The sequence below is a fragment of the Taudactylus pleione genome, unplaced genomic scaffold (genome assembly GCF_031769625.1).
Source record: "Taudactylus pleione unplaced genomic scaffold, aTauple2 ptg000017l, whole genome shotgun sequence".
NCBI classification, from domain to species: Eukaryota; Metazoa; Chordata; class Amphibia; order Anura; family Myobatrachidae; genus Taudactylus; species Taudactylus pleione.
The window spans coordinates 8,735,798-8,749,054 of NW_028284419.1; the positions used below are offsets into that span (position 1 = coordinate 8,735,798).

At 42.3% G+C, this 13,257-nt stretch overlaps 1 protein-coding gene across 7 annotated transcripts in view; it reads left to right on the forward strand.

Annotated features, from left to right (window-relative positions):
• Window positions 1-12,149, forward strand: part of PRRC2C (proline rich coiled-coil 2C) — a 108,954-nt gene extending 96,805 nt beyond the window's left edge. For 4 of the 7 annotated variants that reach the window (XM_088482121.1, XM_088482130.1, XM_088482154.1 and 1 more), the window contains exons 31-35: window positions 191-406; window positions 3,504-3,610; window positions 8,443-8,578; window positions 9,050-9,277; window positions 10,215-12,149. In XM_088482121.1, coding sequence (XP_088338247.1) covers window positions 191-406; window positions 3,504-3,610; window positions 8,443-8,578; window positions 9,050-9,277; window positions 10,215-10,490 — 963 coding nt within the window. In that variant the 3' untranslated portion in view covers window positions 10,491-12,149. Of the gene's footprint in view, window positions 1-190; window positions 407-3,503; window positions 3,611-8,442; window positions 8,579-9,049; window positions 9,278-9,491; window positions 9,559-10,214 lie in introns of all 7 variants that reach the window. The other 3 variants (XM_088482155.1, XM_088482141.1, XM_088482160.1) reach the window with 2 other exon arrangements.
• Window positions 12,150-13,257: the final 1,108 nt, after the last annotated feature.

Consider the following 13,257-nt stretch of genomic DNA (forward strand, 5'->3'; position numbering starts at 1 on the left):
GTACATGATATTTGAAGAGCACTTTAAGAACAAAAAAAGTCAACTCTTCTGTCCTTAAACTCATCACTTAATCATGGTAATTTCCACGATTGCCGCAGTGCTTTTACAATATGAATTTCCATTTTTTTTTTTTTTTTTTTTTTAATTACGTTTTTGTATTATTGAGATTATTTTAACTTTGTGCTTCCAGATGACCGTACCTTTGCAAGGATCACAGCTGTCCTTGCCCAATTTTGGGTCTACTGGGGGACAACCCCTTATTGCTTTATCTCAAGCCCTGCCACCTGCACCTCAAGCTCAACACCAGAGTCTCTCTAGGGCAAGCCAAGTGAGCCAGGCTTATCGGGGCCTAATACCTTCCGGTAATCAGCATGGAATGATCGCTGCCCCTGGCAAGGTGACAATTGTAATTATTTTATTATCTTCTATTTGGTGGCAATTTCCTGAAAAGCTCACTTTTTAATTTTTTTTTGTAAAGTACAATGTAAATTATTTTTGTGGCATTCCATACTATTTATTTATTTATTTTAGCCTTTTCACTGGTCTCTGTCAACTCTATATATCTGCAGGAATTATTTTAATTTTCATTCAATATATTTAAATTTATGCTGTATAGACTCCAATTGTGTATATTTACAACAGAATAGGTACAGTTATACCCCAGAGTGCTAGATTATTGGAATATTGTATGAATCCGAGGTTAAACACCTTAAATCTTTGCTGCTAATGGTAAACATTTCCTTTTTGACCTATTTGAGCGCCTGTATCTGTAGCCATACAAGGAAGAGTATATGCCATATTGTAACACTTTAAACTTTTGGTCGTTAGGATACTTAACTTCATATGGCTGTATTGTTTTAGTTTTCCCATTGTTGTGGGTTTTGGAGCAGGTAATTGATATTTTGTCTGCAACCATATAATTTAACAGTCTCACTGGTACATTTTTTTTTTTCCCCCCAAAACCGATCGAAAATTGTGTTTTTTTTTCAGGTAAATTTACAATGTGTTTTTAAAAGTGTATATAAAGATTTATTATATATATATATATATATATATATATATATATATATATATATATACATACATACATACATACATACACACACACACACACACACACACACACACACACACACACACACACACACACACACACACACACAGTCAGGTGCATAAATATTGGGACATTGACAGAATTTTCATATTTTGGCCTCTATTCACCACCACAATGGCTTTGAAATGAAACAAACAAGATGTGCTTTAACTGCAGACTTTCAGATTTAATTTGAGGGTAATTACATCCAAATCAGGTGAACGGTGTAGGAATTACAACGGTTTCTATATGTGTGCCTCCCACTTTTTAAGGGGCCAAAAGTAATGGGACTATCAACTCAAAAGCTATTTCATGGACAGGTGTGGGCTATTCCCTCGTTATTTCATTATCAATTAAGCAGGTAAAAGGTCTGGAGTTGATTCTAGGTGTGACATTTGCATTTGGAGTGACAGCTGAAACCCAATAAGATTCGGGAAAAAAAACGAACGGAACAGAGTAGAACCGAGCCTGCACATCACTAATTTATTGATGATGTGACTGCTGACAAAAGCAGCAGAATGAATACTGAAGTGTTTCGGGCAATATTATATGCTCATATTCAGTCAAATGCCTCAGAACTCATTGGACAGCGCTTCACAGTGCAGATGGACAATGACCCGAAGCATACTGCAAAAGCAACCAAAGAGTTTTTTAAGGCTAAAAAGTGGAATGTTATGCAATGGCCAAGTCAATCCCCTGACCTGAATCCGATTGAGCATGCATTTCACTTGATGAAACAAAACTGAAGGGAAAATGCCCCAAGAACAAGCAGGAACTGAAGACATTTGCAGTAGAGGCCTGGCAGAGCATCACCAGGGATGAAACCCAGTGTCTGGTGATGTCTATGCATTCAAGACTTCAGGCTGTAATTGCCTGCAAAGGATTTGCAACAAAGTATTAAAAAGTGAAAGTTAGATTTAGGATTGTTTAGTTTGTCCCATTACTTTTGGCCCCTTAAAAAGTGGGAGACACATATAGAAACCGTTGTAATTCCTACACTGTTCACCTGATTTGGATGTAATTACCCTCAAATTAAATCTGAAAGTCTGCAGTTAAAGCACATCTTGTTTGTTTCATTTCAAAGCCATTGTGGTGGTGAATAGAGGCCAAAATATGAAAATTCTGTCAATGTGTGTGTGTATATATATATATATATATATATATATATATATATATATATATATATATATATATATATATATATATATATATATATACATACATACATACATACATACACCCCCTGCAGGCTCTCTCTGTAATTGTATCTCCCATCCCCAAATGTTAATAGAACCCCCAGGAGAGAAATATATCCACATTGGCATTTTCCCCACCCCCTAGTGGTAATAGATCTGCAGTGGCAGATCCTTCCATAAGCTTTTGTATTGCGCACAGCCTACTGTACTGTTTCTGTGGAAGCTGCCCTAGACATCATATCTAACTGCATCGCTGAAGACGTGTGAATCGGTTACATATATCTAAACCAAAAGACCAGTTTAAAATGCCCTAGAAAGTCTGAAGTATTTACTGTAGTTAAAACATAATTTTATATATATATATATATATATATATATATATATATATAATCTGTGTGTGTGTATATGTGGGATATGTTTAAGATGCCGGCGTTCGCAATCCCGACCGCCGGCATCTAGAATTCTTAATCTCGGCTAGGGTTAAGTGACAGGCGTCTACAATTTAGACGCCTGTAATTTTCCCGACACCGGCGCCCGGCATCCCGATCGAAGGGATGCCGGGCGCCGCAAGCGGGACAGCTGTGGGGAGGGTTAGGTTTAGGTCACCCGGGGGGGGACTTAGGGGTAGGCACCCCCCCCGGGAGGGTTAGGGTTAGGCTAGGGGGAGGGAGGGTTAGACACCCCCCCGGGAGGGTTAGGGTTAGGCTAGGGGGAGGGAGGGTTAGACACCCCCCCGGGAGTGTTAGGGTTAGGCTAGGGGGAGGAAGGGTTAGGGTTAGGCTAGGGGGAGTTAGGGTTAGGCACCTCCCCCTGGGATTTAGGTTTAGGCAGCGGGGAAGGAGGGGTTAGAGTTAGGCACTTAAAGAGGGGAGGTTAGGGTTAGGCCCTTGGGGGGGAGGTTAGGGTTAGGCACCCCTAAGGAGGGTTAGGGGGTTAGAATAGAATAGTTTATACTTACCTTTAGACGATCAGGATTTCCAGCGCTGTCGGTCTTCCGCTGCCGGGCTCTGCTGTTTTGTCGGGCTGCCGCAGCCGGGATTCGCACTGCCGGTCATGCGGCAGCCGGCATTCCATACCGAATGCATATATATATATATATATATATATATATATATGTGTTTGTATATATGTGTATGCGTACAAGCGCTAAAAGTGACTCTGTAAAAATTTTGTATTCTTAAGTCCAGTTTAAATTGTGTCTTTTTTTTGTCTAGGTAACTGATATTGACCTTAAGCCTTATGGCAGTGGGTTGGACCACGTAAAGCCTGGTACGCCACCTGTCTGTGGAAGAAGCACTACACCTACTTCAAGTCCTTTCCGGTAAGCCTAGAATGGATTTTAGGATGACATTTCTGCTGCGCACAATCTTCAGTGTTCCTTAAAACCAAGAGTCTGTCTTTCATTTACTTTAGTGAATATTGGACCATATTGTATAGGGCCTCCATTAGGACTTTAAAATATTGCATTTGTTTTATTTCTCTCATTCTTAATCCTAATTCTGCAGAGAACTCAGTGCAGTGTGCTTTTCTCACTGCAGTTCCTGATTTGAATTTATTTAAAGATCTACTACTCTGCTACAGATATATTGACTCATATATATAGCCTCACTGGACTGTTTGAGATGTGGGCAGGGGAGGCGCTGTGATTGATGCTACCTCCCACAGATGCTGGCTCCCCTTGTGATTCTTCCTCCATGAGGAATTTGGGGCCCTTCGCTGCCACCACGTCATCCATCTTTATTTGTGGCCAAGTAAGTGACCCACTTCTCTCCCGGTGGTGGTGAGGAAGGAGGTACTTATGCTTGGTTGGCCTCTAGGTCTTAGGCTCTGCATTGAGTCCACAGCTATGGGGCCTACTACTGAGGAGTGATTTATTAAGCAGCCTGGAATCGCAGTACTGTGCTAGTTATACTAGAGAGCGATGTATATATGTGTGTGTATATACACACATACATTGATACTTCAGTAAATGATACTGTGGGTAGATTTATTATAGTGACACATATCGTGCCGCTATAACTCCTCCTTCTTCGACTCTTTATCGAGGCAGAGCAGAAAGCAGTACCAGCAATAGGTTAGGTACGGGATGCCAGCAGTCAGAAACCCGATGCCGGAAACCCGATAGGGTTAGGATACCGACACCTGTTGGTAAGTATCCTAACCCGCATCCTAAACCTAACCTCCCCCCAGTGCCTAAACATAACCCTCTCCCCCTACTGCCTAACTTTCTTTCTAACCCCACTACTTACCGTTGGTATGCTGGTGCCTGGATTCTGACTTGTATAGAGACTCCGGCACTGGTGTTCCGACAGCCAAGATTTCAACTACATCCCGTATTAACATCTCGTCTGCCAGAGTGGGGGAAGTGAAAACTCCCTCTTCCTACAATACCTGCCAGACCACACAGTGCATCAGCGTAGTGCTAAATCTGAATGGAAGTTCCAGGTTACAAGCAATTACAAACCTTTCATCCCTTACCAAAATGAGATGCAGATAAATGAGAAGTACCACCTAAATACCTTTAATGCCAACTTCAGGGTGCTCGTGGAGCACTTCTGATCAGTTTCCTAGAATTAAGAGCTTACTAAGCATTCTAAGGGCTATATTTACGAAAGTTTCTTTGTGGGTTGGGGCTGAAGATTTAAAGCCGCACTCACATTCACATGCCCGGCGTGCTTTACACTGAATGTGAGTGCCGCCTTAAATTTTCAGCTTCAACCCGCCGAGAAGCTGCCGCTTTGTAAATATAGCCCTAATTCTAGGACCACTTCTCTTGTGGGGAATAGTAGAGGACACGAGTTTAGGAAGAATAATTTTCTGGTCCTTGATGAGGTCCTGTATCAAACCAGATTCTGGCTAGATGGGTCACATCTGTAATAAGTTTATATTGTCACAAGTAAACTTATTCTTTACAGTGTGAAGGTATACACTACCACCACAATTCTGTGAGCGTACCCATCTAAGAGTGCCGCATGGGAGCGTCACCACGGTCCACTGTGTCTCAAGTGATTAAAATAAAACCGGATATTTACAATAAAGCCTTTCCTCTAAATCCTTTGGGGGACACTGAGATCCCAACCTTTTCTGCTCTAGTTCCCTTTTTACATTTACCAAAGGTAAATGTTTTTTTATGGCTAGTGTTACACAATGGAGTTATCTGCAGGGTGTATATTTAGAAGATGGTGGAGCCACATACATATTGGATACTTCAAAGTGCTAAAGGTCTATGGGCCAGTGTCAGCCAATGGATTCAGAAAGAAGGATTTAAGTATAGAAATCAATTTATTAATGAGCCGAAATTTGTGCCATTTACAAAACTGTCTGTTTCCCACTGTGTTGTACTTGCACAAGATTTCAGAAGTCATTCAGCTAGCACTAGTATTTATTTAACCACTTAACTGACTAATGCTTTTTCCAAAAACCACTCTGAAATTGACGTGTTTTTTTTTTATGATTGAATTAGGTCAGGAACATCTAGTTAAAACTTATTCAATACAATTTAATTTAAAAAGAATCTTTTTTTCTGTTTTTTTTTTTTTGTTTCATTTGAAACATAGCGTGTTTCCCCGATAATAAGACCTACCCTGAAAATGAGCCCTACCCTTACTTTTGTAGCCTGGTCTAAAATAAGCCCTACCCCGAAAATAAGACCTACCTTATTCTCTTTTTGAGCTGGGAACGCTGCAGAGACCAGCGTTCCCAGTCATGCAGTGCGCGGGTGACGTCATGACGTCACCCGCGCGCTGAGGATCCTGTGCGGCCGAGCCTGCTGGATCATATTAGATCCAGTCAGCGCGCAAGTGAGAGGGACATCCCTGACGGCGGCGACTTAGGTAAGTACCGTACTTGCACTGCAATAAGGGGGCCTGCATAAAGGACACTGCTACAGGGGGGGGCCTGCATAAGGGGCACTGTTACACAAGGGAGGCTGCATAAGGGGCACTGCTACAGGGGGGGGCCTGCATAAGGGGCACTGTTACAGGGGGGGCCTGCATAAGGGGCACTGCTGTCAATGTTAGTTAAAATAAGACCTACCCCGAAAATAAGCCCTATGGTGTTTTTTGGAACCCAAAAAAAAATAAGAGTGTCTTATTATCGGGGAAACACAGTAGTATGCCACAAAAATAGCATATTTTTTTTCAAATTCATGAACTTGCACTTTAAACACTTTTAAACTATTTTAAGACATGGAGCACAGGCTCCTTTCATTTTAATAACCCGGCATCTGCTAGGAGCAGAACCGGGTCTGGTGGGGGTGAAGGGGATGAGGTGATGGGGGCGGCGGTGGCTGTATGTTCACTTCCCTGGCGTCGGCAAGGAGCAGCGCCGGGGTTACACAGGAGCACTGGTTCCTTTCATTGAAATAACCCGGCATCTTCAAGGAGCAGCGCCGGGTCTGATCTGGGAAAGGGGGTGTGTGAGTGGCTGGGAGGGAGCGGGTGAGTCTGATCTGGGAAAGGGGGTGTGAGTGACTGGGAGGGAGCAGGTTGGTCTGATCTGGGAAAGGGGGTGTGAGTGGCTGGGAGGGAGCGGGTGGGTCTGATCTTGAAAAGGGGGGTGTAAGTGGCTGGGAGGGAGTGGGTGGGTCTGATCTTGAAAAGGGGGGTGTGAGTGGCTGGGAGGGAGCGGGTGAGTCTGATCTGGGAAAGGGGGTGTGAGTGACTGGGAGGGAGCAGGTTGGTCTGATCTGGGAAAGGGGGTGTGAGTGGCTGGGAGGGAGCGGGTGGGTCTGATCTTGAAAAGGGGGGTGTGAGTGGCTGGGAGGGAGTGGGTGGGTCTGATCTTGAAAAGGGGGGTGTGAGTGACTGGGAGGGAGCGGGAGGGTCTGATCTGGGAAAGGGGGTGTGAGTGGCTGGGGGGGTAGTGGGCTGAGGCTGCCTGTTCTCTTCCTCGGCAGCGCAGTGCTTACACGGGAGCACAGTCTCCATTTAGTTCAATAACCCGGCATCTGCGTGGAGCAGAGCTGGGTCTAACCAGGGGGGCAGCGGCTATATTCTAATAGTTTGATTTAGGATTGCTTAGTTTGTCCCATTACTTTTGGCCCCTTAAAAAGTGTGAGGCACATATAGAAACCGTTGTAATTCCTACACCGTTCACCTGATATTGATGTAATTACACTCAAATTAGATCTGAAAGTCTGCAGTTAAAGCACATCTTGTTTGTTTCATTTCAAAGCCATTGTGGTGGTGAATAGAGGCCAAAATATGAAAATTCTGTCAATGTCCCAATATTTATGCACCTGACTGTATTTATTACCACAGGAGCACAGGCTCTGTTCATAGTAACAGTCCAGCGTCTGCAAGTAGCAGCGCCGGGCTGATCTGTGGTGAGGGGGGTGAGTGACTGGGGGGGAGCAGGTGGAGGCTGCCTGTTCCCTTTCCGCATAGCGGTTAACCAGGAGCACAGGCTCCTTTTGATTGTAACAGTTGGGCATCTGCAAGTAGCAGCGCCGGGCTGATCAGTGAAGAGAGGGGTGGGTGGCTGGGGGGAGCAGGTGGAGGCTGCCTGTTCCTTTCCCCGGCAGCGCAGTGGTTACACAGGAGCAAAGGCTCCTTTCATAGTAACAATCCGGCGTCTGCAAGGAGCAGCATCAGGCTGATCACTGAAGAGGGGGGTGAATGGCTGGGAGGAGCAGGCGGAGGCTGCCTGTTCCCTTCCCTGGCAGTGCGGGGCTTGCACAGGAGCACAGGCTCCATTTAGTCAAATAACCCAGCGTCTGTGAGGAGCAGTGCCGGGGGTGTGTGTGTGGAGGAAGGGTGGGGGTAAGCGCCAGGCTTGCTGATCATTGTGCCCAGCAGTGATCAGCACAAACTATTAGAATATGTAGTTGCAGAGGCTCTGGGGCTGGTTGCTGCAGGAAGATTTTCCTCCAACAGCCACCTGCAGGGCATTTCTGACTGGTCGTATCAGATACGACCATGTCAGGGAAAGCCCAGTCTGGTATGGTCGTATCTGATATGACCGTGCCAGGCAAGTGGTTAAATCTACTGGCTAGGAGAGACAATTTGATTTAATTCGACCTTCCTGTTTTGTGTTGCATAAAATCATTCTTGTTCCTTTGTCACTTGATGTAATATGTGTATGTCTATACTTTTCCTTCACATGTAATCAGCAGCCTAGTACCAACGTCTGTTTGTGATTCTTTACCTCTAGGGCCAGTTCAACCAGCCCCAATAGCCAGTCAAGTAAAATGAACAGCTTGATTTACCAGAAGCATCAATTCACTTCAACAGCAGCCAATGTTAGAATGGGCCAACCTCCCTTCCCCACGGCGCAGTTCCCTCCTCAGGTAACAGATCCTAAACGCTAGAATGTACAGTTACGTATGTTTTTCTCCTGTAGTGCTTCCATCATGATCTTCAGTCTCCGAACTATTTGTGTGTTTTATGTATTAAGTTTGAAACCGTCTATTTACTTACAAGAGATTACATAAAGGCAGTTATGATATGGGATTCTTTCTATGGATCGGGATACAGAACAGCCAAATGTTTGCACAATCTGGATTTTTTTGATCAGTTCTTTTCACTTTTATTTATATTTGATTATTGCATTGTGCCAGTATAGGGTTTTTATTGGCATTTAATGACTTGCAAAAGAAACCTAAAATGAAAGATGACATGCTTATATATGTAATAAAATAATTTATAGTGAAGATTAATTGCTTTCATAAGTGTTTGATGGGCAACATAGAAAGGTCAAGATAGTACACTAGATAGTAGTAGGTGTTTTTGTTTTGTTAACTCTTGTTTCTTTTCATCAGATGCTCTCCCAGCCTAATCTGGTTTCTCCTCTGGTCAGAGCACCACACCCAAACACCTTCCAACCTTCAATCCAGCGCCCACCAATGCCACTGACCAGTCAGCTGCCGCCACAGATGCCAACAGGCTTAATGAACCATCCGCGGCTTCACCATGTGTCACGTGCCCCTCCTGTTCCACCTTCTGGGATGCGAGTTAATGCTGCTATAAAGGCAGAGCAAGATCTGAAGGTCAGCTTGGCTTCTGGGCCAGTGTTAACAATATGCAATGCTCTATTTAAACCATTGCCCAAAACTGGCACGACTTTTTGCCATTCTTGCCTGGTAGGTGGCATGGTTTCATTGATGTCAGTGGAGCTTCATAACTTGTAATGAAAAATGAAATCATGCAGTAAAGTAAGGTTCTGTGTGCATAATAAATTGTTTTTTTACTGAACGTTTATAGAGAGAAGATCGAACAAAACTAAACCCTAGTGATAAATAGGGCACATCTTTGGTAAAAGCAGTTGAGTGTAAGTGACATTTTATTATTCATGCGTACTCAAAATTTTTCAGAACTGCATGACAGATACACGTTTACATTGTGCAAACGGAGTAAAATCTTAGTTAGTGATGCATCGTTCTTGTGAAAAATGTGCTATAAACTGTGCACCTCCTATCAAGAATGCTATTAAGCCACCTTTAAATTAGCGTCACTAGTGGACAGATGTTACATGATCCATGTGACCATTCAAAGCCAGTGTGCTGAAATATGACAGTTTAATGTCTGTTTCTCTAAAGCACAGTGAGCACTGTCAGTGCATGGGGGTGCTCCCAATATTTGTACAGATTCCTATTTATACCTTACACAATTGATTGCTTCATGCTGGAGTATAAGGAGAATATAGAAACAATCAAACTGCATTAACCCATAGTAAATGTAGTATATTTAGTCCTAGAGTGACCGTTTTTGTGTAGGTGACAGGTCATTTATGCACAGCATAATAAAATGCCTCTTACAATAAAGTATTCTTACATGGTTCAGCTTTTAAAAGGAAATATGTCGTCAATGTATTTTCAGAGTTCCAGAATAATGTGTAATGAAACAAAGCCAAATGTGTACAAACCTTGGCACATCTTCATTTATGGGACACATCTGTGTTTTGTTTCTTCTTTCCTTACCTTTAAGGCAAAACAGAGAGCAGAGGTTTTACAGTCGACGCACCGCTTCTTTGAGCAGCAACAGCAGTATCAACAGAGTAAACCTGTGATTCCCAAACCTCAGAATATCACCCTGGGCCCTCCAAAGCCTTCAGACACCATGTTAGAGCCCTCCATGATCTCGCAAGAGAAGATAGAAGACCCAGCCGTATTGGCTCCAGCTTCAGTGCCGACCTCCACTAAACCCATCAGAACTGGACCAATAAAACCTCAGGCCATCAAAACAGAAGATACAAAATCCTAGAGACAGCTCGGGGGGTGGGGTGTTATGTTGTAAGCACTACACTGAGGTGTAATAATGATGAGGTTTTTTATGTTTACTGAAATATGCAGCAGCTGATCTACAAGTAGGAAATCGGAATAGCAGAGTTTAGTTAGCTATTATGTGAACGGGGCACGTCTGCTGCGGCTATCCTTTCAGCATTTCAAGGTGTGAAAGGTTGAAGACATTTTGTTTAGCGTTCTATGGAATCTTATAGTTTCTATTCAGTTGTATGTGACTGTTTAGAGAGTGCAGCCTAAATGTGGGCATTCAGATTTTCTGTGCAGGGGTCTGTATACCACCTCAGAAGGCTTACACTGAATGGTTAATTAGAAACACTACCCTGCAAGGTTATTATTTTCATAGCCATGCTATAGCAGGGTGAGGTCAAGTGCAACATGATATATGTATACCCAAACACGCTTTATGGTCTTGTTTAGGGTTATACTGTTGGCTTTGTCTCACCCACTGTGTTTGGTCTCCCTGTATCTGGCTCTTTCCAATGCGTGTATATGTGTGTGTGTGTTTTGGGCCCTAGTTTACTAGACATTTATTCTCAAGCAATTAATGTACAGATTCTCACGGACCAGACTCAAGAAGAGGAGCATAAGTGTTACAGGTTGCACGTGAAATTAAGGCATTAAGCAGTTCAGTTCATACTGCTTCTGGTTTTTCTTTTTTTTTTTCTGTAAGGAGTTCTGTTTAACCATCCAAAAATACAGATGTATGGTCCATTATGTAGTTTTATAGACTGTGACCTAGCTGCTGATTGCGTTTTCTTTCCCGCTGTACCCCATTTTTATTTCTGAAAACCATTTAAACCATGCCAATGTTGCTGCTGTCTTAAAATATTTCAACAACCTCACATCACTATACTGTACCTACACAATCTTTTAAATGCAGCTTTGTTGTAGAACTGTTGTCATTAAACTTAAAAGAAAACCTGTTTTGTCCAACAAAGGGTGATTTTTGTTTTTCTCTAAAACTCTTTTGAGTATAATTGAAGAGGAGGGTGCTGTGGGAAATGAAACACATGGATATGTAAGAAAATTCTGCATAGACAGGAGACAGTAGATGCAGATACACGGGACAATATTAAAAAATATTTGTGGGTCAATCAAAAGCTTGTGGTTCCAACAAACCACTTTTATTGGCAGTAGTTTTCTAAAATACAAAAAGTTGAGTCTGTTACGCATCCTGGCACAGGAGATATTCCAATTAGTATTGAAATGCCTCTTCTAACTCATATGTTAGATAAAACCCACAGTTAAATTTAAAATAACCCAGATGTTTTTTTCATATCTTTACTTGACTTGCTGTACAGAATAGGTGCAGACAGAGAAGAAGCTGCAGTTTAGTTGTATTTTTTTTTTTAAATATAAATAAATATATATTTACTTTTTTTTTTTTTAGCTGTGATGTCATCTTTTTTGCAACTAAATGGGAGCAACATAGAACTCTCACTCATCTTTTTTGGCTTTGTACAGAATTTACAGCCAATCTTAGCCCTGCTCTGTTAAGAGAAAAAAAAAAAAAAAGAGAAATGCGTTGTATGAAAATATGTAAGGTCTTTACACTATCCGGGTTTGATTACAGGAAATAATAAAGTATTCTCTAAATAAAGATCGGTGTCTGTTTCGAGCTAATCTGTTCCTTCCATTCCATTAATGCAAGTTCCACATCGTGGCCTGTGCCACACCACCAATCTAGCATCTACATTGCATGGGACTTGCTCTATCATAATAGCACCTCGTTGACAGACTTGAAATGCCAATGCTGCGGGAATCCATGTTTCCTGCTTGAAAATGATGGTATTGGATTTTATGAATTAGTGTTAAGAAAACAAAAATCAAAATTGGGAAAAGTTACAACTATATACATATACACTATTGTCTCATTTTTTAGGAATACAGCAATCAATCACAAGGCAGTAGGCTTAAACAGAAGATTTTGTAAAAAAATATGAAATACAATACATGCAGGATTAAAGAAAAAATAGATGGCAATACTTTTGCAAACAAGAATATGTTAAGGGTCCTTTGCTAGTGACGAGACGCTAAAGAACCCATTTTGAATGTTCTCTTCAGTTATGCAAAGAATCTGTTCATTCTATCATTGGTTTTCCAGAGTAGCAGTACTAAAACTTGCTGCAATCTATAGCCTACTTAGACGCATATAGAATGTGTCGCCAGTTTGATAACATTTTTCAAGTGGTTTTGTGTAAAAACCTTTTTTGGGTGAACTGGAACTGGGCATTCTCACCAGATGTTTCAGATCTTCTAACACCTGTGCCCAGTAAAGAATAGGGTGGACATCATTAACCCAGCAGGAGACTAGAACCATATCCTGAGAACCTTGGAGGAGGTTTCTCTAATCACACTATCTGTATACGTAAAGGGTAGAACATAGTGTTCATTCTAGCACCTGTCACAACCCAAGCAGTTCCTCTCCTGCCTGGGGTGTTGCTCACTCCTCTGGTGCCTATAGTGCACTCAGGTGATGCAACAAACTACTGCGATACAGACCAGTGCGCGCTAAAGCACCAGAGCAGAGGGCGAAAACTCAGAAAGGAAAGAGAAACTACACGGATTGCGAGAGGTGCAAGGTGCTAGATTAAATACTAATAGAAATATGTTCTTTCTTCGGGTTCCATAGGGTCCACAGAAATTATCTTGGGATGTAGCTGGAGTGATCCAGGTACTAAACAGTCAACAAGCTTTAGCTCCCAGGATGCACTGGATCCTCCTCC